We start from the raw sequence: 23,827 nt of genomic DNA on the forward strand, positions 1-23,827 counted from the left end.
GGGAAAAAGTGCATCCCATAGAGCAAAAAATACGGTAAGCAGTCCAACCTCCTCCCTGCCCTTCCCCTGCCAATCACCTTGTAGAACATCCGGTCAGCAAAGCGCAGCATCTCAGCAAAGGCATTCAGCCAGCAGTGCAGGAAAGCAAAAAATGCCAAAAGCAGCAGAAAGGTCCCTGTGAGGAGAGACATATGGAGGAGGAAATGAGTGTACGGATGGGGGGGAAACAAGAACCATGCAAGGGATGTGTAAGATTGCAGTACAATTAAAGAATAATAATAATAATAATAATAATTTATTATTTATACCCCGCCCATCTGGCTGAGTTTCCCCAGCCACTCTGGGCGGCTTCCAATCAAGTGTTAAAAACAATACAGCATTAAATATTAAAAACTTCCCTGAACAGGGCTGCCTTCAGATGTCTTTTAAAGAGAAGATAGCTGCTTATTTCCTTCACATCTGAAGGGAGGGCGTTCCACTACAGGTTTAGGCTGCATTTGATCAGTTTTCACCACAATGGAGTATATGAAGCACTTGCAATTTTAATCTTTGCCTCTTCAGCAGGGGCATGTCCTACCATTATTAGAGACAGTGTTGTGTAGCGGTTATAGTGATGAACTAGGGTTCGAATGCCCACTAAGCCATGAAGCTCACTGGGTGACCTTGGGCCAGCCACAGCCTCTCAGCCTAATCTACCTCACAGGGTTGTTGTGGGGATTAAATAAGAAGAGGGAGGACCATATGGGCCACTTTGAGCTCCTTGGAATCTAAAAGCATGAATAATAAATAATAAATGCATATAGCGAAGGAGAAGAGGAATTCAGCGTAGTGCTATGGCAATTGTTCCACCAGCACAAGCATTTCAGCTTGCAAGCTAGAACAATCCATTCAATCTTCACCCTGTGTGCAGTTCTGGGGGTTCTCCTGACCAGCGGTTCTGGCTTGCCCCCATGGCTGTGGGTGCCTGGGGCTGTGCGCCTTCACCGGGGCAGGGCATGTGTGTGTGACATCATCATGCCCCCCTGGCGTGCTGATGTTGCTGACACACATAAACCTCTGACTACTGGAAGTTAGGAACAAACAGGAGAAGGACATTACTGGTCACTCTCGGAATGTGACAATGGAGAAGGGAGAAGGCTAAGGCAATGTGGGTGGTTAATGAGAGGGATTAAGAGGTGTCAGCGGGGGGGGGGGGGTAATGAAGACGATCCCACAGGTCACCAGGTTCCCCACCCAACAGCAACTCAAGATGACTTCACTGCTTCCCACCATTTTATTTTCTGGCAGACCTCCATCCCCCATGCAAACCAGAGCTGCTGCTCTGCTCACCTACCTGGTAACGTTGCGTTGAAGATGGAGAGCACCAGGGTTTTGGTGCTGAAGGGCTGCTTGCTCATGTTGTTGAAGACAGGGATGCAGAGGCGCTCCAGGATGAAGTACCCGTAAAACAAGCACCCAAGAACCTGCAGAACAGAAAGGGGAAAGTTCTGTCCCACTGCAGTGGGTATGTCTTGGGCTCAGAGCTGGTGTCAACATCTCCTTCAGGACTTGCTCTAAGTGGCTGGATCTCCTTGCCATTTTAATTTCCCACAATGCTCCCAACAGAGCACTGCCCTGAAGCATTGTGGGACATTAAATTGGCAGCCTTCAGCCATCCAGCTTGGAGTGTTGCTGCTGCCTGTGCCACCACTGCTAGGTAAGCCCATGTGGGGCCACCCACGAAAGGGACCTGTACCCAGGATTCCTGAAACTTGGAACCATTCATCTTAGGTTCATGGGGCTATCCCGTGACCCTAAGAACCCTCTTCACCCACAGAGAGGCCAGATGTAATGACCAGCCAATGGAATTATTGTTTTGCGTCTCTCACCTTAGCAAAGTTAGTGATGACGTACCTCCAGCGCACATAAGGTGTCCTACAAGGAAAAGAGAAGGCACTGTGTGGCGGTTTCCTCCTTACAGGAGTACCGTTCCCTCTCTTTGGGAAGAATGATGGATATACTACTCCCCAAGACAGGTGTGGGAAGCACCATGGAAGCTGAGGGGGGAGTGGTGTCATCACTGAGCGACCATAGCCTTCTAGCATGAAGCTCTCCTCCTGATCGGATGGAATTAAATTTTAAAAGCCCTAATAAAGACCACACCAGAAAACCTATACTAGAATGGATTGCATTAGGATTTCTGGTACTTTAAAGGGAAGTCTAACAAGAGCAGATACTGGATTTACAGCGATATCAGATCACACCCCTATAACAGCCAAGGAACAACTACATTTTAATAACCCCGAAGCACCAATTTGCTGCTTAAACTCAGCACTTCTTAAGGACTCGCTAACAACAGAAAGAACAGGAAAAAGATACAAAGGAATTCTTTGAAAACCAGCAACAGCACACTCCTGCTTTACTTTGGGATACTTTAAAAGCATCCTGGATTCTGAAGCTCTGAAGCTCTGAAGTTTTGCTCCTTTTCTGACCCAGGGTGCCCTTGTACTGAAGCTAGAGACCCTGGAAGCCTTTAAAGAGCAAAATAGGAGAATGGAGTGAAGAGGACTCGCCTTGGGTAGCTCTCTCTGTAGATCAAAGTGGGGCAGAAGAGGAAATACAGGTATGTTGAGAATTCAGGTGGGTGCCCTTTTCCTGGAAAGGAAAAAGAGAGAGGAGCAGCTGAGGGCACTGTGAAGCAAAGAGGTGTGGGGTTGTATTGTACAATGAGAAAAGGAATAACTTAGTAGAACTTGCTCTGGCATGGTACACTAAGCGCAGATCCTTCCGTTTTCTGCAATGCCATTTTAGAATAAAATACCCAGGGCTTTGAGGGACGCGTGTGGCACTGTGGGTCAAACCACAGAGCCTAGGACTTGCCGATCAGAAGGTTGGCGGTTCGAATCACCGCGACGGGGTGAGCTCCCGTTGCTTGGTCCCTGCTCCTGCCAACGTAGCAGTTCGAAAGCACGTCAAAGTGCAAGTAGATAAATAGGTACTGCTCCGGGGAGAAGGTAAACGGCCTTTCCGTGCGCTGCTCTGGTTCGCCAGAAGCGGCTTAGTCATGCTGGCCACATGACCCGGAAGCTGTACACCAGCTCCCTCGGCCAATAAAGTGAGATGAGCACCGCAACCCCAGAGTCGGTCACGACTGGACCTAATGGTCAGGGATCCCTTTATCTTTACTTACCCAGGGCTTTGTGTATACTGCGAAGGATGTAACTGTAGAATCATTGAACTGAGTGCAAAAAGCAAAGTTTCTAGCTCTCATGATCACAAAGATAAAGATATGCTTTGAAGTGTGAGGTCAATGCCAATTATTCAGAGAAATTGCTGAATAAGATAGCCTATGCAACAATCAGGGGGTGTGTGGATAGGGGAGATTATGCACTCAGTGGTGGAAACAGAGAGCTCTTGTTTAGCTTTGCACTGAGCAGAGATTTCGTTTGCTTTGCAGTAGCAGGCAGAGGGAGGTATTTGTAGTAACACCCTCTGGCATTTGACTCTTCTGGTCCTGGTGTTCCCCCACTCTTGATGGAAGGGCTGGCATAGATGCCACCACCCAGCAATCAAACTCACCATCTTGGGACACAGCGGAGAGGATAGGAGGCACAGATTCTCGCAGGAACGCATGGCTCTTCATGAGGAACCGGATCTAAGCAGGTGGGGGAAGCAAGCACTGAAACAGGGGGAACAATTGAGTAGGTGCTGGGTGTGTGGCTGCCTTGAATGGGGGACTGTGGCAGGATCCAGATTGGCACCCTTCTCTTGCTGCCAGAGGAGGGAACGCCAGGTCTGCTTTTTCCTGCACCACCACCGAGATAGCCAGAGTGTGGCACTACAGCTTAGAGCCAGTGTGGTGTAGTGGTTAAGAGCGGTGGACTCGTAATCTGGTGAACCGGGTTCGCATCTCCGCTCCTCCACTTGCAGCTGCTGGGTGACCTTGGGCTAGTCACACTTCTCTGAAGTCTCTCAGCCCCACTCACCTCACAGAGTATTTGTTGTGGGGGAGGAAGGGAAAGGAGAATGTTAGCCGCTTTGAGACTCCTTCGGGTAGTGATAAAGCGGGATATCAAATCCAAACTCTTCTTCTTCTTCTTACCAACTTACTGCCCCATGACCCAGAGGGCCAATAGAGTTCTGCTCTTTGCCATGGCCTATATCTTCATTCTGAGCAGCTTATTGGACCGACACAGACTGAGCTGCCCTTGGATGATTGGCCCCCAGTCACCACTTGGCTATGTATCAGCTTGACCACTTGCTAACTTTCCGTCTCAATTGCCTGTTTTGCTTGCCTCCAGGCTGCTGACCACACTGCCTTCCCACAACATAGGAAGCTGCCCCTTATGCAGAGTCAGACCGCTTGCCCATCTAGCTCTCAGAACTGTCCACACTGAGTCCCCCCCCCCCAGTATTGAACCTCAGGCCAACTGTAAAATATCAGGTTGCTTAGAAAGGCTTTTAATAAATAAATAAGAAATGTGCCGTTGCGGTTATGTGTTACTGATTATGGTGATAGCAGCAAAAAAGAAACTGCGGCCACTCTAAAGCAGCTGCCTGAGGCAATTACCTCTACCTAAAGGAGGGCCAGCCCCAGCAGATGCGTATGCCTTTAAACCAAGAGCGAGATTGTTCCATGGCCAGATGTCAGGTGTGTGGCACACCTCCAGCCCATATATAGAAATATACATCTGTACCACTGCAGGTGTTTATATTCTTCACTGCCTGTTCACATGCCTGGAAGCTCTGCTTTGGGCATGTGGATGTGCCATTTCAACCCAAATGACACTGTTTGGTTTTCCCTTAAGCAATGGAGGCTGATATACTAAGTTGAATGGGGCATTGTCCTGCCAACCTCAGTCCACCTTTAGCCTGCCTCCATCTGCCTCCCTTCTTACTTGCAACCAGTCCAGGAGGCGGCACAGCCAGTGGCAGCTTTCTGCTCCTAAACCTCACTTCGCTTGGAGAATCTAGCTGGGAAGAGAATGGGGATCAAAACTAACTTTAGTTGGCTCTGTTTGTCATTGGCTCTCTGGCTCCATTTACTGTTGGTCTCCTTGCCTTCAGACCTACCAGTACCAATGGGAAAAAAGCCACCACCGCCCTTAACCTCCCCCCCCTACAATGCACCCCTCTCTCCTTTGAATTAGCCTGATGCGCCACCCCCTCCACCCACCAGACTGCTTGGGAGTTTATCTCCCTTGGTGATGACGATGTCACAGTACTGCACCTGCTCCAGGATGACAATGAAACGAGACGCAGGCCCCAGTTTGTAGCTGACTACAGTGTGGATGGGATAGAAGCCCAGGGCAGCAGTGTGGCAGAGCAGCAGCGCCACAACCACAGCCGCCGTGAAGAGTTTGGGGAACCGGACAGTCCTTAAGCAGCTAGCCCAGATCTGCAGGGCCTTGTAGGGGACCACCAGGGTGTAGAGGAACATGCAGAGCCAGGCAAAGAGCACCACGTGCAGTTTTCCGAAGGCAAAGATGAAGAGCTCGAAGTCCAGGACAAGGCTGTGAAAGATGGAAAGGCAGCCACTGAGGACACAGCAACCAACATTGGGAGTCATTCAAGCAGCTAAGCAGCAACAGATTCCAATTAAAGAGGGGGACTGTGAGTTGGGTCTCAAGCCAGGGGCATTGGAAATCACAGCACACAAACCTTTCCATTGGAGAGGGGTGGGGAACGTTTTCCAGACTGAGGGCCGCATTTCCCTCTTGGGCAACTTTTTAGGGGCCACAGGCCAGTAGCAGGTGAGGTCAGAGTCAAAAGTTAGCAGAGCAGCAAGCACAGATGTTTACCTCTGTTCAGTGGGATAGTTTTTGCACACACATGCACACACTTGTCTCTATCCTCCCTCCAGATGGATGGACGGCCATCTTTCATGGATGACGCCTGCATTTCAGGGGGTTGGATGATCCTTGGTTATTCCAGGTGTGCAAGAGGCATTGTCACAGTTCAAGGACAAATTCCAGCCGGGCAGAAACACCCAGAGAGCGTGAAAAGCAGGGCGCTGCTCAGAAACTGTGGGAAGAGCTCCATAGACCTGATACAGAGACCGGGAGGGTTGCATTTTGCTGCAAGTCCTCCTCGCTGCCCCCCACTGTTCTACCATGCAAGTCTCCCTATGCTGCCCTGCCTGTCCCAGCCCCATTGCTGAACCATACCGTCCTTCATCAATGAAATCCACAACAACGGTGCTGACAGCGAAGACGCAGAGCATGGCCACGAACATGTGGTAGATGGTGCGGAAGTGCTCTACATCCAGCAGTTCGCTGCAAAAGAAAAGGGGAACAGGTTTGCCAAAGCGTGAGCTCTAAGGCAGTGGTGGTGGTGGGTTAATGGAATGCATGCATATGCAGCCCAAGTCTGAAGTAGTACGATAGGGATTCTACTTCTTTCCTAGCAGGTGCCTCTTGTTTTCAGAAAAAGGACTTTGCCCCAGAGGTATCTAACATGACCTGGGCATGCAGTGTTCTGCATTCAAGGTGGGGAACCCGTAGCTCTCCAGATGTTGCTCCCATCAGCCCCAGCCATGATGGCCAATAGTCGGGAGTGATGGGAGTTGCAGTTCATCAGTGTCATGGGCTGGTTGGACCCACCAAAGGAAGAAGGCTCAGAGTCTGTGCAGTTGTGGAGGGACAATGATGAGTGGTCAGATGGAGAAGACTGGGAAGAGATGGTGTCGGAGGTTGAAGAGGTAACAGGACTTGGTGAGCTAAGTCTCTCTGTGGCAGAGAGAAGTCCAGAATCAGAAGCCGAAGCCGGCGAGTGGGAGGAGGGAGGCTGTGAGGCAGAGGTGAGTCAGGCCGGTGAAGAGTCATGGGTGTCACCCCTTCCTGCTGCAACAAGCTCCCCTCCTCCCCAACTCCCAGAACTAGAAGAGGGCTGAAGAGGGCGGAGCAGCAGCAGACTGCACACAGGCACAGTCTCTGATTGCTTGGGGAAAGCCCTGGCAAGGAGGGGACTTAGATAGCTGTGGGGAGGTGGGGTCTGTCAGTCTTGGTAACTTGATGAGCTGCTGTGCTCATTTGGCAAGTCTGTGAAGACCATGCTTTTTGCTAATTAAGACTTCACTCCAACTCTGAACGGTGTGATCTACTGCCAGTTCACTCTCTGACTATCAGCATCTAGAAGGCCACACATTTGCCATGCCTGCTTTGCCTCATATTATTGAGTCACCAGTAGCTCATCCAAGGACTTACTGGGAAGTTACATATATGGCACAAGAGGACCTCCCTCTTAGTAGTCCTCTTTTTATTTCAAGAGCAAGCAAGAAAGCAGTACATACTTACTCAAGCAATGACTGCCGTTCAACAAACACTTTCTGCTTCTCCTGCTGTAAGCTTTTCTCCCTGTAAGGTTCCAAGGCAGGGAATGGTTAGCATGATCTCTTAGACCTCAGTTGTTTCTGGGCAAAGAATTGGGAGCAGCAGAAAAAGAACATTACTTAATCGCTGCAGGGGGTGGCGCTGTGGAGGGACGTGGGTGGCGCTGTGGGTTAAACCACAGAGCCTAGGACTTGCCGATCAGAAGGTTGCCGGTTTGAATCCCCACAGCGGGGTGAGCTCCTGTTGCTCAGTCCCTGCTCCTGCCAACCTAGCAGTTCGAAAGCACATCAGAGTGCAAGTAGATAAATAGGTACCCCTCTAGCGGGAAGGTAAACGGCGTTTCTGTGCGCTGCTCTGGTTCGCCAGAAGCGGCTTAGTCATGCTGGCCACATGACCCGGAAGCTGTATGCCGGCTCCCTCGGCCAATAAAGCGAGATGAGCGCCGCAACCCCACAGTCGGCCACGACTGGACCTAATGGTCAGGGGTCCCTTTACCTTTACCACCCCCACCCCCCTCTCCCTCATCTTATATGCATTAGCAACTGATGTTAAAATTGGGGTTTGGCTTTTGATGCCCAGCACCCCATGGGACTCTGAGTCTCCTAAGTCCCTGATCAGTCAGAGAAGAATGGATGGAGGCAGGATCCAGTGGAAAACAGGGCAGATATTTATATTTCTGTTGCTACAGAGTTCCCTCCCCTCCTTCCAAGGAGGGAAAGACCCTGAACAAAAGTGTGCAGCAACCTTTAAAGACTTTTGACATTGCCAAACCCCCCTTAGCCAAAGACCACCACCCGCAATCATCATACATACATCATAGGAGGCGGTCTACAGCAGAAATCCTGTCTGCCAGGATACCTGATAATGTCTGCTGATTGTGTTACCTGGGCAGCCCGGCCATTATTTTGTAATGTACTTTAGTTCCTGAATCCAGGTCACAGGCTCACCCTATTCATACACAAGTATGCCCTTAAGACAGGATTTGTAAGCGAAAAGACAATGGGAAGGCTTTTCCCATTTGCCTCCCTTACTGCAGAGGAATATTTGAGGTCATTGAGGGAGTTAAACTAGCTTCAGGATTGCTCTCCCGCACATATGTGTGCATTTATGAATATTCTGTATTTGAGACCTTAGAATGCATATAACACAACCATCCAACTTGCTTGCCATAGACAAAGGCTGCATATACATTGCTGGCTCAAAAAGCAGCCAGGTTGTTCATGTTCTCAATTCGGATCGAAAGTGGTTTGCGGGAGAACACATCAAAAATGCAGTGTTTCATAAGAAATGGCATGACAGACAGAGGTCGTGGCTAATGTCATTGCGAGAAGCAAAGCTACAGGGAACCAGGCAGAGGGCCTTCTCGGTAGTGGCACCCACCCTGTGGAACGCCCTTCCAGCAGATGTCAAAGCGATAAACAACTACCTGACATTCAGAAGACATCTTAAGGCAGCCCTGTTCAGGGAAGTTTTTAACGTGTGATATTTTACTGTATTTTTGGTTTTTATGGAAGCCGCCCAGAGTGGCTGGGGAGGCCCAGCCAGATGGGCGTGGTATAAATAATAAATTATTATTATTATTATTATTATTATTATTATTATTATTATTATTATTATGTCATATATGTACACCGTTTCCCAAACCAGCAGTGGGAGTGCATATGGGAGAGTATACTACACAGTCAAATAAGCTGGACAGGTGGGCCTACTCTAGTTGCCATTTGGCCCTTCCTCTCCTTTTCAAACTGATCTTTATTAGAGTAGCTGTGTAACTTTAAGAATTTGTTGCTGGAATTTGCTAGTTTTCTTCTTTCTTCCCTATCCCCTTTTCCTTTTATGTTGTGCCTTACATATTATATGCCTGATGTCAGGAACATCATGATGCTGTTTTAAAACACTCAGTACACATTTTCAGTGCTTTAAAATGTTTAGGGAAGCTTTTAATGTTTGATGCATTACTGTATTTTAATATTGTGTTGGAAGCCGCCAGATGGGCGGGATATAAATATATTATTATTATTATTATTATTATTATTATTATTATTATTATTATTAATCTCTTAGGAGCAACTTGAAATCCTGGGGGTATCTTTCCATCCATTTAGTTTGCAGTTTACCAGTTCCTGAGGTTAGATAATAGCATTTCATTATCTCATTCACCTTCACAACAACTTGGTGTTCAGGCACCTTCCACTTTGTCACCTTTCAAGGAGTGGCATATGACCTTTTTTGTTTTGTTTTAGCTACTCATTTGAATGAAGGTTGAATTGTTTGTAGCCACTTTGTTTTCCCCTGACATTATTGTGGGTTTCAGCTGTTGAGTGTTTCCAGAGGACTTGCTGGGTGAGCATTCAACGCTGATTTGTTTTAAGGGAGATTAGATGATATTGTTAACCAGTGCATTTCCCCATTATTGCTAAAAAAAGTCTGATCTTTTCATGGAAGCGGGTTTGTTAAATGATACCTCTCAATCAGCTGTGAGTGCAGAACCTGAATTTGCCAAATATGTGTTTGAATCTCGCCTGAAAATAGCGGAAGTCCGAAAACGCCCCTAGTTTGCTTAGACTTTGCACCTGTATTTGCTGTTATTGGGAAAGCAGAGGTCATAGCAGAGCTGGCTGTTAAAAAGCCTGGTTACCTGTTTGCTTGCTTTGCTAAGCCGTTCCTCAAACAAGGGGGAAAGGAGTATGCTGCTTCTTCCAATGCTCTGTCCAGCAGCTCACTGAGCTGAGTGTGGACCTGCTCCAGGAGCTCCGATTTCATCGCCTGCCAAGAAAACACCAGGAGATTAGCCCTCTCCCTCGCCCACCCTCGCCCTGGAGCTTCTCAGAATGCACAGACGTAAAAGACAAGTTCTTCTCACGCCACCCTCCACTCTCCTCTTAATTGGGGTCCTACTACCTCGGAAAAGGGACGCAGGTGGCCCTGTGGTCTAAACCACTGAGCCTAGGGCTTGCCGATTGGAAGGTCAGCGGTTCGAATCCCTGCGACGGGATGAGCTCTCGTTGCTCAGTCCCAGCTCCTTCCAACAAAGCACGCCAAAAAGTGCAAGTAGATAAATAGGTACCACTCTGGCAGGAAGGTAGATGTGCTGCTCTGGTTTCGGTGTTCCATTGCACCAGAGGCAGTTTAGTCATGCTGGCCACATGACCCGGAAAAACTGTCTGCGGACAAACGCTGGCTCCCTCGGCCTGTAAAGCGAGATGAGCGCCGCAACCCCAGAGTCGTCCGCGACTGGACTTAACTGTCAGGGGTCCTTTAATTTACCTTTTTACTACCTAGGAAAGACCCACCCTACAACCCCAGGGCTTTTTCCTCATCCCCTTCTTTGTTATCCTCTGGGAGTTTTTGCCTTCTTTCAGGTGGTGATAAGTCCTGCTTGACAGAGGATGGTCCTTTGTTTGAAGGAGTCCTCTGTATGAAGTCCTGTCCAAACCCTGCTTAAGGATAAATGGCCATAGGAAGGGAGAGCAAGGAGCGAGCCCCTGAATTTGCTTGTTAACAGTTAGCATCACCCAGACAGCAGAATGACCAAGCACACAGGTCACCTGCTCACACTCTTCCTCACTGCTTTTAAATGCAATTAATTTAAATTTAAATTATGGACTTATGTCGAGGACTGGGTGAAATCTGGTTTTCAACATTGCAATACAGTCGTACCTTGGTTGATGGACACCTTGCGACTTGAATGTTTTGGATCCTGACCGCCGCAAACCTGGAAGTGAGTGTTCCGGTTCACGAACGTTCTTTGGAACCCAAACGTCCAACGCAGCTTCCTATTGGCTACAGGAGCTTCCTGCAGCCAGTCGGAAGCTGCGCCTTGGTTTCCAAACATTTTGGAACTCAAACGGACTTCAGGAATGGATTCTGTTCGACTTCCAAGGTTCGACTGTATATCACCAGCTAAAAATCATGATATACCGATATATCATGATGTCTGAAATAAGGATGGAGCTATGTAGAGGCATTGGCTGGCTTCACAGTATTCCCCACATTGTGAGTTTTGCATAGTACACCCCCCCAGCCCCCCAGCCCATTAATTGCAATATATTGCTAAGTCAAAAAATTTGAAACGAATATCATGATATGGATGTAAACGATAACGCCAGCTCTTGGGAAAGCATTGAGGGCCTGACCACCATTGAATTCCCACAAGTTAGTTACTGAATGACACTCTGACTCTGAGCGACATCCTAATGGTTGGTTCATGGCCTTACAGCAGAGGTGAGAAACCTATGGCCTTCCAGATGTTACTGTGCTTCAGTTCCCATCAGCATCAGCCAGCATGGTCAACAGGTAAGGGAAGTTTGAGATTACAGTGGTACTTCGGGTTACAGATGCTTCAGGTTACAGACGCTTCAGGTTACAGACTCTGCTAACCCAGAAATAGTACCTCGGGTTAAGAACTTTGCTTCAGGATGAGAACAGAAATTGCGCAGTAGTGACGCGGCGGCAGCGAGAGGCCCCATTAGCTAAAGTGGTGCTTCAGGTAAAGAACAGTTTCAAGTTAAAAACGGACCTCCAGAACGAATTAAGTTCTTAACCTGAGTTACCACTGTACAGTCTACTGGAGAGCCACAGGTTCCCCGTCCCTGGCCTTACCTGACTAACTGCTCTCCTGCCCATGCAAAAGGGCTAGGAGATTATCTGCCTCACCCAGGGCCCTTTCCATCCCAGGCAATGCTTCTGAAAGCAACTGTTGTTACCTCCACGTGTCTCTTCCACTGGATATGAGCAGTGATGATGTCCAGGTGTTTGGCGTCCCCTAGATAATTAGAGATGGCAAGGGAAGATGCTCAGGAACATAGTGGTCCAGCTCACTGCTGGAATCATAGGCAGGTACCTCTCTCCCCTCCTGCCAACCTAGCAGTTTGAAAGCACGTCAAAGTGCAAGTAGATAAATAGGTACCGCTCCGGCAGGAAGGTAAATGGCATTTCCATGCGCTGCTCTGGTTCGCCAGACGCGGCTTAGTCATGCTGTACGCCAGCTCCCTCGGCCAATAAAGCAAGATGAGTGCCGCAACCCCACAGTCAGCCACAACTGGACCTAGTGGTCAGGGATCCCTTTACCTTTACCTCCCTCCCACTGCAGGGTTTGCATGTGGCCAAAGTTAGATTGGTTACTGTAGTAGAATTCAGCAATAGTGCCAAGGAATGCTTGATAACACAGGTGGTAAAGTTGTGGGGTGGTGAGAATCAGACTATTTCTAATAGCTGGCAATTCCAATTTCTTTTCAGAGCTGTGAAAGGATTAATGGCTAACAGCAGGTTCCTATGAATGTCTATGCAGAAGTAGCCCCACTGAGTGCAATGGAACTTACTTCTAGGTAAGTGTGCATAGAACTGCAACATAATTTGTTTTTGTTTAACTTACTGAGAGAAGCAGCTGAACTTGTTTGTGGGGTGTTAACATACCCAGTTATCTGCTTGACATTTTCCCCATTTTCAGATAATAGAAGAGGGCAGCTTGCTTTTGCTAACACCTCTAACAAATGCCATGATTCAGCGTATAAAACCAGCAAGGAAAATGTGCTTGTCTCAAAAGACCACCTAAAAGGAAGAGCTATGCTGCATTCATTAAATACGTCATCTCATTTTATTACACAACTAAAATTCAATGTTGACAGTATGAAAAGTTGGAATAATCAAAGATGTGCCTTTAACCTGTTAACAATTAAAATTGGTCTAGTAAAATTGAACCAAATATAGCCAGATATATCAAGTTGTAGCCAATGTAAGAAAAAGGCAAGAAACTATATGTTAATATGAAACTTTTAGTAACACTACCAGTGATGGGAACTTAACATTTATTGACATGGTTATGGAAGGAAGACAACTCTGTTTGAAGTTCGGTGTAATATTAATAGTTGTGTTCCTAGCAGTGGCGTAGTGTGGGTTGTCAGCACCCGGGGCAAGGCAAGTAATTTGCGCCCCCTAACCCGTGGATTTGCGCCCCCTAACCCGTGGATTTGCGCCCCCTAACCCATGGATTTGCCCTAACCCCAGATGTTGCGCCCGGTGCGGCCCGCCCCCCTGCACCCCCCACGCTACGCCACTGGTTCCTAGTGGGAAATTAACAAAACTTTTTTTTTTAAATGTGGGGGGGTTAGACGATCTTACACCAAGCATTTTCATGTCACTTTCCTTATTGTAAAAAGTCAAATTTGGGGTGGGGGGTTGGGGAGGATCAGGTCTGTTGTGCAAGTGTGCGAAATCAACTGTTATTGCAGAACCAAAATTTGCCTGTATGTGATTGAGTCCCAGCCCAAAATGGTAACAGACTGGAAGCACCCCTGTTTCTGGACAATACCTAGCAAACTGTTCGCCCATTTCCATAGCTCAGCCAGTCTGCCACTGCTGAACTCTCTTTGCCTTCCTCCCAACCCAGCCACTTCCTTAATGAACAGCAGGTGATAACAGACTATCATTGCTAACCAACCCATGTCACTCTCCAGGCCTGAGGGGATCTCTCACCAGTAGCACTCTCCTGGGATGCTTTGCCTTCCTTCCACTGCAGTTTCTGAGTTTAAAAAAAGGGGGCACATGTAAAGTAAGGGAGGTTCCTTTGAGCCAGCGGCTGCAACAAAAGCCATTGGTTCGAAAGCCCAGCCCTTAGCTTTTCCTATGGGTCCCCATGCAATCCCAGTCATTTTCAGCAAAGCTGTCTTAGCATTCCTTTGCAGCATCATGCCCCAGAACTTTCCCTGATATGCTATTTTTCTAGAAAAAGAGGTGCTGGAACTCACCAGGAACGCCTCCCCCTTAGAATGGCAATGGTACCCACTTGAGAGGTGCCAGAACTGAGTTATTGTGAGTTCCCCCTGGGGGGAAAAAAAGCCCTGCTCCTCACCATTTGGTACTTGTGGCGCTTCTTCTTCCTTTTGGGCCTTCTCCTGGGATCTCCTTTGCCTCAGGTTTTCGGTGCCCAACTCCCTAGGCTCCATGTTAGGACTGAATTTTGAGCCCCAATGGTTCGATTTCAATTCTGCAGTCCGGCCAGCTGGTCAGATGACTCACTGGCAGGAGGGGAGTAAAGTCCTCATCTGAAATTGCAAATCATTAGTGCAGTGATAAGATAAAGCCTTATCAGGCTTGAAGCACTTGGTATCACACAGCCAGACCTCTGCACTCAGACTGAGAGTTGGTGGGTTCTTAAGAGAGACATGTTTCCGTGGCTTCTGATATCGAAGGTGCTCTTTCACCCACGCACCCCAAATTAAATTAAAGATTTTTAAAATTAAATTAAGAGGCACATTTAGGGCAGGTCCACACCATACATTAAATGCACAGTTGACAGACATTTAAAGCATGTTGATCTGCTGCCCTTATTCTTTGGAGCTGGGGGAAATTTTAGAATGTACAAGGATGTGTATTGTTCAGTTACAGCATTAATTATCCCACCTCACCCCCTTTTTAGCTTAAAGGGCTCTCAGAGCAGCATACAAAAATGAGTTCTACGACAGTCACTATCCTCGAGTTCACGATCTAAAAAGACATGGCACATGAGGAAAAAGGAATGGGGAGGGAGGAGGGAAAAGCAAGCACAAGCAGAAATTCTTAATGTTACAGCTGATGTGTCAGGGGCGGTTCTGGCCATTTTGCCCTTGCTAAAGAGCAGTCTTCACCATAAAGTCCTTCTGCAAATTACAGCAAAGTAGAAATGCAATATTAAAATCAGTTAGAAGCATCCTCAGCGTATGGGAGAAGCTATACAGTGGTACGTCGGGTTACATACGCTTCAGGTTACAGACTCCGCTAACCCAGAAATAGTACCTCAGGTTAAGAACTTTTCAGGATGAGAACAGAAATCGTGCTCCGGCGGTGTGCCGGCAGCGGGAGGCCCCATTAGCTAAAGTGGTGCTTCAGGTTAAGAACAGTTTCAGGTTAAGAACGGACCTCCGGAACGAATTACCGTATTTTTCGCCCTATAGGATGCACTTTCCCCCCTCCAAAAATGAAGGGGAAATGTGTGTGCGTCCTATGGGGCGAATGCAGGCTTTCGCTGAAGCCTGGAGAGCGAGAGGGGTCGGTGCGCACCGACCCCTCTCACTCTCCAGGCTTCGCGGACCTCATCGCAAGCAGCGGGAGCTCTCCCGCTGCTTGCGGAGAGTTGCCTGCATGCTGAAGCCTGCCCTCGCTGAGCTCAGCGCGTCCAGGCTTCGCGGACCTCTCAGCAAGCAGCGGGAGCCAGCGCTGGGCTCCCACGGCTTGCAGAGAGCTGCCTGTTTGGGGGCTGGGGTCGGGGGAAGCTCGGGCCTCCCCCGCCCCAGCCCCGCGCCTGGGGGGGAAATAATTTTTTCCCCTTTATTTCCCCCCCAAGAAACTAGGTGCGCCTTATGGGACGGTGCGTCCTATAGGGCGAAAAATACGGTAAGTACTTAACCCGAGGTACCACTGTACAATGATGAAGCTAAAAGGCAAAGCAGGAAGGTTTTGATTTGTTCTGAGTTCACAACTGGCCTAGCAAAATCAAGCTGCCTTCTGACCTTTTGACCACTAGGTGGCAATAAAACCACAATATAGTCAAAATATTATTTCTTTTGTGGATCAAGGATTTCTATATAGAAAGGTATCTTTTATACTTTGGGACACAGATTCATATGAACTGAGGGTTGCACAGAGCTGCATAAGCTTAGTTCTACCGGAAAAGTTTGTTTTTTTCTTTTTGAAGGGTGAGGTACTAATACATATGTAAGTGTTTGGCTGGTGAGTCTCAACTCACTACTGAAATACTGGCGATAAGGGGTGACTGACTGCAGCAGAGGAGCTCATGCTTTCTGTTCCAATCTACAGAGGAGGAGAAGGTGTTGCTACAGTCCAGAAGCTGGGCTCCAGAAAGCCAGCCCATACTTTTAGCTGTTCAATTATGTTTAAATGTATTTCACTGTGGATAGACAACAACTGGTTTATGCAGTTATCTTAAGGGGTGTATGACAGCAGGGATGGGGAGTCTGTGTGCCCTCCATATTCGTTGGGCTATTGGCCATTGGCATGTTGGCTGGGGGCTGATGGGAGTTGGAGTCCGACTATATCTGGAGGAAAAGAGGTTTCTTGCCAGTTGTACATGCTGACAGCGGGGACCGTTTTCTCTCTTTCCGCCATCCCATCTTCCGCATTCTGCCCCTGCTATCTTCATCAAAGCACTCCCATTATAGATGTTGGGGGCGCGGGTGGCGCTGTGGGTTAAACCACAGAGCCTAGGACTTGCCGATCAGAAGGTCGGCGGTTTGAATCCCCGCGACGGGGTGAGCTCCCGTTGCTCGGTCCTGCTCCTGCCAACCTAGCAGTTCGAAAGCACGTCAAAGTGCAAGTAGATAAATAGGTACTGCTCCGGCGGGAAGGTAAACGGCATTTCCGTGCGCTGCTGTGGTTCGCCAGAAGTGGCTTAGTCATGCTGGCCACATGACCCGGAAGCTGTACGCCGGCTCCCTCGGCCAATAAAGAGTCGGTCATGACTGCACCTAATGGTCAGGGGTCCCTTTACCTTTTTTGATGTTAGCTGTTTTTATATAGGCAATGGTTGACGATCAATTAAATAGATAAGAATTTGCTACCCTTTCATGACAACTCCAGATCAGCAGCCTGACACTTGCTGCGTAATGGCAGGACTTTTTAAAACTACCCCATGGCTGTTTGCCATTACACCTAAGCTGCATTCACACCATAGATCTAAAGCACATTTAAAGCGCATGTCTCTCCCCACAGGTCTCTTAAGTCCACAGAGTGAAGTTGTGCCTATTTCTCTGTGTCTTTTGCTGCTATTTCCTGGTTCTTTGTTTACGGAAGTCTGTGGATTCTTCTGTGTTAAAAGCTAGCTCATATCTATAATAGTGCAGTTTGCGTTGGTATCCAAATATATAATGTTATGTCATGTTTTCAGTCAAACATTTTCCTGTCTTTGGTGGATGTGTGTGTGTCATTCTTTGAATATAACTTTGAAAAAATCCTCAGGCTTAGACATTGTTTTATAATAAACAGCACTGCTTGTGAATGGGGGAGGAAATTAATTATCAGAGTATGACTGGGGAAACCAAGATTCAAATCCCCACTAAACCATGAAGCTCACTGGATAACCAGGGGCCAGTCTCTCTCTCTCTCTCTCTCTCTCTCTCTCTCTCCGCCTAACCTACTACACAGGGTTGTTGTGCGCATGCAGTGGGGATGGAGAACCATGTAGGCCATCCTGAGTTCCTTGGAGGAATGCTAGGATAGAAGTGGAATTAATAATAGCAATACAGTGGTACCTCAGGTTACATATGCTTCAGGTTACATACGCTTCAGGTTACACACTCCACTAACCCAGAAATAGTGCTTCAGGTTAAGAACTTTGCTTCAGGATAAGAACAGAAATCGGGCTCTGGCGGCGCGGCAGCAGCAGGAGGCCCCATTAGCTAAAGTGGTGCTTCAGGTTAAGAACAGTTTCAGGTTAAGAACGGACCTCCGGAATGAATTAAGTACGTAACCAGAGGTACCACTGTAATGCAAAATTTAGTCTTTGTTGCATGTACGTAAGTAGAATTCTCTGTGCTCTTGGAAGAAGAGGAGTTTTGTCTTTGTTCCTGCTTTTAAAAAGTTCATTCATTTCAATAAGTCTACTCTGGTTATGATTAACAATGCATGTCACTCTGGGTTGTATTCAGTGTAGCACAAAGTAGAGCTTTGTGCAAGTGGATCAACATCCACTTGTGCAATGAGACTTCCCCCCCCTCCAACCCCCCATCTGTCTTAGGTCTGCCCACAATGCTCCCGAGCAAATTTGGAGGGAGGAGAGCAGGGGGAAAGTCCATTGCACAAGCAGAAGTCGCTCACTTTTGCATTTACAGTGGTACCTTGGTTCTCAAACACCTTGGTACTCAAACAACTTGGAACCCAAACACTGCAAACCCGGATGTAAGTGTTCCGGTTTGCAAACTTTTCTAGGAAGCTGAACATGCTCCGTTTTGAGTGTTACCCTACAGATTTGAGTGCCACACTTCCATTTTGAGTGTTACGCTGAGGTCTATCTGTTTTCATTATTTATTTTGCGTTTCTGTGGCTCTTTTTGTTTTGTTTTTCTGACTGTGTGGAACTCAGTTCAGCTACTGATTGTTTGTGTGACTGCAGTACATTGTTTATTGCTTTCATTTTTATGGATCAGTGGTCTCGTTAGATAGTAAAATTCATGTTAAATTGCTGTTTTAGGGTTGTTTTTAAAAGTCTGGAATGGATTAATCCATTTTGCATTACTTTCTATGGGAAAGCGTGCATTGGCTTTGGAATGGACTTCCGGAACGGATTAAGTTTGAGAACCAAGGTACCACTGTATTTAGTCGAATGCTGCCCCCTAGTATTTTATTTTATCAAAGGGTTTTATAAATAATAGTTTCGGAAAGTTGACCAACTATGCATTGTCACCCCAAAGGTATTACAAAACTAATGAAAAGTCTGACATAAATTGTGTCGTATCAAATGTTTTTGTTTTCTGCACCCATATTTTGATGCATACTCATGATCATGATTTTTCCAAAAGAAAATAAACATGGTGTAGTGATGACCATTCTAAAATAAAATAGTGTTTATTACTCTGGTGAATTTTTACACTTTATTTCCTTGTGTGAACAGTTCTTGTAATTCTAGGTCCCATATATTTTTCGACTGCAGAAACAGTGGGAACTATTGATTCTTTCTGTATACATGCAGTAAATGTCCTAGGAGCTATCAGTAGTTCTAAAAGTAATTTATAGTGATTTTCTTATAGTCCCACTCAGAATAGCCTCTGGGTGGTATATCATTAAGTTATAGATTCATTGAAATCCATGGACTTAAATCCATTTATTTCAGTACAGTAGATCTACTTTAAGTGGCACTGGCTATCACCCTCTTCTTCAAATGTAATATGTAAGTAGTTGTTGTAGTAATTAAATTTAATATATCATGCCAGAAAAATGAAATTTTAGGGTAATCCAACCTTATGTCTACTCCCATATAAGCATGTCAGTAGTTAAGATCAACAACTGAGGTGCTCCTGCCCTTACAGGATATCAGATGGGCAGGATCAAATGCTGAGGCCTTTTCAGTGGTGGCACCAAGACTGTGGAATCCCCTCATCTTGCCACTGAGAATTTTTAACATCCATTTAAGCGTTTTGACATTCATTAAAAAGACATCTTGCTTCAGCAAACTTTTGGCTCTTGAGTTTTTCTCATTGTTCCTGGCTTTTAAATTTGTTGGTTCCAATTTGATTTCAAGCTGCTACTGACTCGAACTGTTCTTTTTTTTTATGATGATTGTTACTTCTCTTTTAACTTTTTACTGTTTTTAATTCTGTTAAGCGGCATAATTAAAAAACACACAACACACAAATCAGATAAAACTGAAGTGTAAATACGTACTTTTAAAACTACATTTTCCCCACTGGGAGCCTTAGCCTTGATGAGTAATTCTTTTCTGTTGCCAAGGGGTGATGATCCATCTGGCAATTACTTTAAAACATGCGTCTCTTGTACTTACACAAGTTGAAAACAGCAGCCATTCTCTCAAAACAAAATTCTAACACTTATCATCTAATTTAACACTTCATTTCTTCTCCCACCGAGAAAAGTCATCCATCTCTTTTTGCCTTAATTCCCATTAAGATTATGTATATTCTAGATATATTTCCCTTCATTTGATACTTTTCCAAAAGGCGGCGGCGATTCAAATGTCGTTGAGGAGCTCAAACCATTGTTTCAGAATTTAGATAAGAGAAGATGCCAAAGATCATTTATAGTGGTGGGGTATAGAGCTTTCCAATGCCAATATGCAGGCGAAGGCAAATACTTAATTTTATTTATGCTGTCTAATTTTAAATTGCTGTTATGGCCTAATCTGTATTGAAATTGTCCTTTGTTTTTTCCGGTGTTATGCTTTGCTGACTAGCTGTACGAGTTAATCTGGTCTGTGACCGTTTAATAAAATTTGATTTGATTTGATTTGATAGTGGTGGGGATGAATAGTCGTAATCCCCCATCCAGCAATGTCATCTTGAAATCTGTCTTTGTATCTAATCAATTTTACCTCATAAAGCACATTCCCACCCACCCCCAAAGAATCATGGGAACTGTAGTCCACACAGCTCCAGTTCCCAGCATGTTAACCAACTGCAGTTCCCACAATTTTGGGCGGGAAAATGTACCTTATAAAGTATGTCAGAGAGAACGAGGCCTAATTATAACACCACTGAATGGACATTTATGAAGCATGTGACAGACCTGCCAGGGCTGGCTCTGCCATGTGGCAAAGTGAGGCAACTGCCTCAGGCGGTAGATGCTGAGGGACAATGAGTAGACCGAGCTTGCAGGGCGGGAACGCGCAGCCTAAGCTAGGTTGCTGCCCTCAGGTGCCAGAAGCTGTCCCATTGACAGTGCCGCCTTCAGATTTATTTATTTAGTTTTATTTAGATTCATGCAGGTTACAACAGAAAGGCAAGTTAAATACAAAATAGGTTAGTGAGTTTCCACACAAAGAGTTTAGAACCTTTTAAAAACAACCGCCCTATTGAATCTAAGATACATAATACAGCAGATGGTAAACTCCAACAAAAGATTCAATTAGATTCAACTAGACAGCTTTTGTAACCGGGAGGTGGGGGGAGGCGCCATCTTGCTCTTTACCTCAGGCAGCAAAATACCTTGGGCTAGTTTCTCCTTCCTTCTCTCCACATGTGTGTTAATTAGCTGGCCAATGCCAAGGTAATGTCTTAAAGACTTGATGGTGCCACAAAACTCTTTTGTTGTGTTTGCTGCGAGAGACTTGCCACATGGCTACCCCTCTTTTCTTTTCTTTTTTTAATAATTTTTATTAACTGGCCAATCACATCAAATTAAATCACATCACATAGATTCCAAATTACAAAGCCAAATTTTTAAATTTTGTTGGGGGAACCCATACTTCAAGATCCAAAGGGGGATTCAGATCATCTTCTTATTACGGCGTTAATGTCCAAATCAGTCCCAATCAGTCCAAACAAAATTCATAATTCTATTCAGTCTTATCTTGGTGTTTCCACATCATATCTTGTTCATATAATTTCTATTTTTCCTTTACGATCTCTTCTGTTAGTCTCCTTAAGCTGATAAGCAAAATAATAATCCTGTGTGGATTTCCCGTTCCTCCACGGAGTCCAGATGGTTTCCATATATCTCCTTCGTAGATAACATCGCTCTTTCCATCATAAATTTGGCATTTTTCGCTCTTGGGTCCCACCGAGACGTATGTAAACAACTCTATTTCTCTCTTTCTCCTCCCAGACCCAAGAGCTCCAACAATGCCTCCCAAAATGGCGACGGCATTTTTAACGGCGTCATTCCAAAACTCTTAGCTTTCCAGCTTCGTCTTGAAACATTGCTTTGGTTCGAAAGTTTATCTCCACACAGCCTTAAATCCACAGCTTAAGTCCTTAGTTCCTGACTCATTTGGGGAGGGGATTCTTGTTATGGCTACCCCTCTTTTCATTGCTACAAAGCCAGGGAACTTTGTGTTACCACCTGCCCTGCTTTGTGAAGGGTGCCACTTAAGAAGGGTCACTGTCAGTGTTCATCCTTTCTGCATTTCTTTTCCTCAGACCTTGTAGGATTTCTGTTTATCATCTCCACCCCTGCAGGGCCCATCATATGCATGTATGCCAGCAGCTCTGCCAACGTTGTGCATCTGATGGACACCAGTTCAACAAAGCTCATACTGCCATCATTTGTTAGCTTTTTAGGTGTCACAAGACTCTGGCAAGGCTCAGACACGCACCATGGCTGTGTACACACTCTGCATCCAACACACTCCCACTTCGGGATGGCTGGATCTGCCCATTACACTTCTCTCTGTTTCTCATTTTGCAAGCAATTCCCCCGCATATATTGCACTTCTGTACGTTATCTTCACTGATATATGCATTTGAGATTACATTTCCCCCTAATATTTGGGAAAGATGGAGGGCACAAGGAGAAGGGGACGACAGAGGACGAGATGGTTGGATGGTGTTCTCGAAGCCACAAACATGAGTCTGACCAGACCGCGGGAGGCAGTGGAGGACAGCAGTGGCATAGCGTGGGGGGTGCAGGGGGGGCCGGCCGCACCGGGTGCAACATCTGGGGTTAGGGCAAATCCACGGCTTAGGGGGCGCAAATCCACGGGTAAGGGGGCGCAAATTACTTGCCTTGCCCCGGGTGCTGACAACCCACGCTACGCCACTGGAGGACAGGAGTGCCTGGCGTGCTCTGGTCCATGGGGTCACGAAGAGTCGGACACGACTAAACGACTAAACAACAACAAATATATGCATTTGTGTAAACATTGGATGGTTGCCAAACCGGTTACGCAGATTGGATGAGTGTGAATTTAAAAGGACGGGTATGTTTCGGTTCTCATATTGTTTTAGAAAATTCATAGATTTGACCTTAAGTGGCTCAAGGAGGATGTGATACAGCATCAGTGAGGGGCGCAGCTCACAGTATCTCCCATTTTTGCACTCTTGCGCTTCTTTCAAACACTTTTCTTTACCTCAGCCTGCCCCCTCACACCATTTCCCCTCAGGTGCAGCCCCCCTTATTTTTAGCCCATTCCGCCCCTTGGCTTTTTACCTCAGCATTTCCCGCTTCACTTGTTTTTGCCTCCACATCTCTTGGGTCACTCATTCCTTTTTTCTCTCTAACTGCAGCCTTCGCCCCTATTTATACACAGTTATATTTATTAAGTTGTGGGTGAACATATCAGACGACACAGCGATTCTTCAAACAGCTCTTGTTTATTCACAGGCCAGAACAGAACTGAACTGAAGGGTTCAGCCAGCCTGCTTATATAGAGCTCCAGTACAACGCAACTGTAACAGCTTTCTGTAACTATCCAATCCCTTATTTGCATGTGTGGACCTGAGTGAAAACTATCTATAGTATCCCCCTGCTGGCCCAGGGTGAGAACTTCAGTACATAACAATATTTATAGGTCATGCTCTCTTTCCCCTTCACTTTTTACCTCAGCCTCCCCCCCCCAAGCCAAGTCACCCCTCCCCCTGTCAATCTCTCTTCTCTTGCATGGCAGTCTGTGCTGATGACATATGGTGGCTCTGCCTATGGGGGCCCTGTGTGCTGCCATGTGGCCCTGAAGCCCCTGATTGCTGCCTGCTGCGGAGCTTGCAAAATCCGGACCTAGCTGGGATGGGATTGTGGGGGGGTACTGTGTGGAGGTGGGTGTTGTAAACAAAAATCTGCCCTTTTCCCTTATGGGGTATCTAAGAGCCCATATAGTGTCCTTACGTAGGCTCCCTATTGGTAGGAGAAAATAACAGAGGCCAATCAGAGAATATTGAGAAGCAAAGCAGCTAATAAGCCTGATCTTTATTGATCTGTTGCAACAGGGTCCTCACTCACCACACGCAGGAGGGAGGAGGAACCCAGAACAAAAGTGTGCCTGCCCTTATACTGTATAGACATTTTAAATTCCCTCCCTGGAGTCCAAGACCACCCCCAGAAACATCATACATACATCACAGAAGGGGTGGTCTACAGCAG

The 23,827-nt window shown here is 46.5% G+C and overlaps 1 protein-coding gene across 1 annotated transcript in view; it reads right to left on the reverse strand.

The window, feature by feature from the left end:
• SOAT2 (sterol O-acyltransferase 2) overlaps nucleotides 1-20,582 on the reverse strand; it is a 32,596-nt gene extending 12,014 nt beyond the window's left edge. Inside the window, exons 1-13 of the mRNA XM_083599290.1 lie at nucleotides 20,464-20,582; nucleotides 17,441-17,513; nucleotides 14,161-14,353; nucleotides 12,017-12,075; nucleotides 9,949-10,076; nucleotides 7,275-7,334; nucleotides 6,147-6,254; nucleotides 5,210-5,492; nucleotides 3,559-3,634; nucleotides 2,553-2,634; nucleotides 1,869-1,914; nucleotides 1,334-1,463; nucleotides 78-175 (exon numbers count right to left, since the gene is read on the reverse strand). Coding sequence (XP_083455416.1) covers nucleotides 78-175; nucleotides 1,334-1,463; nucleotides 1,869-1,914; nucleotides 2,553-2,634; nucleotides 3,559-3,634; nucleotides 5,210-5,492; nucleotides 6,147-6,254; nucleotides 7,275-7,334; nucleotides 9,949-10,076; nucleotides 12,017-12,075; nucleotides 14,161-14,254 — 1,164 coding nt within the window. The 5' untranslated portion in view covers nucleotides 14,255-14,353; nucleotides 17,441-17,513; nucleotides 20,464-20,582. The remainder of the gene's footprint in view (nucleotides 1-77; nucleotides 176-1,333; nucleotides 1,464-1,868; nucleotides 1,915-2,552; nucleotides 2,635-3,558; nucleotides 3,635-5,209; nucleotides 5,493-6,146; nucleotides 6,255-7,274; nucleotides 7,335-9,948; nucleotides 10,077-12,016; nucleotides 12,076-14,160; nucleotides 14,354-17,440; nucleotides 17,514-20,463) is intronic.
• Between the last annotated feature and the right edge of the window lie 3,245 nt (nucleotides 20,583-23,827).

This window comes from Podarcis filfolensis (assembly GCF_964270895.1).
Source record: "Podarcis filfolensis genome assembly, chromosome: 2".
NCBI classification, from domain to species: domain Eukaryota; kingdom Metazoa; phylum Chordata; class Lepidosauria; order Squamata; family Lacertidae; genus Podarcis; species Podarcis filfolensis.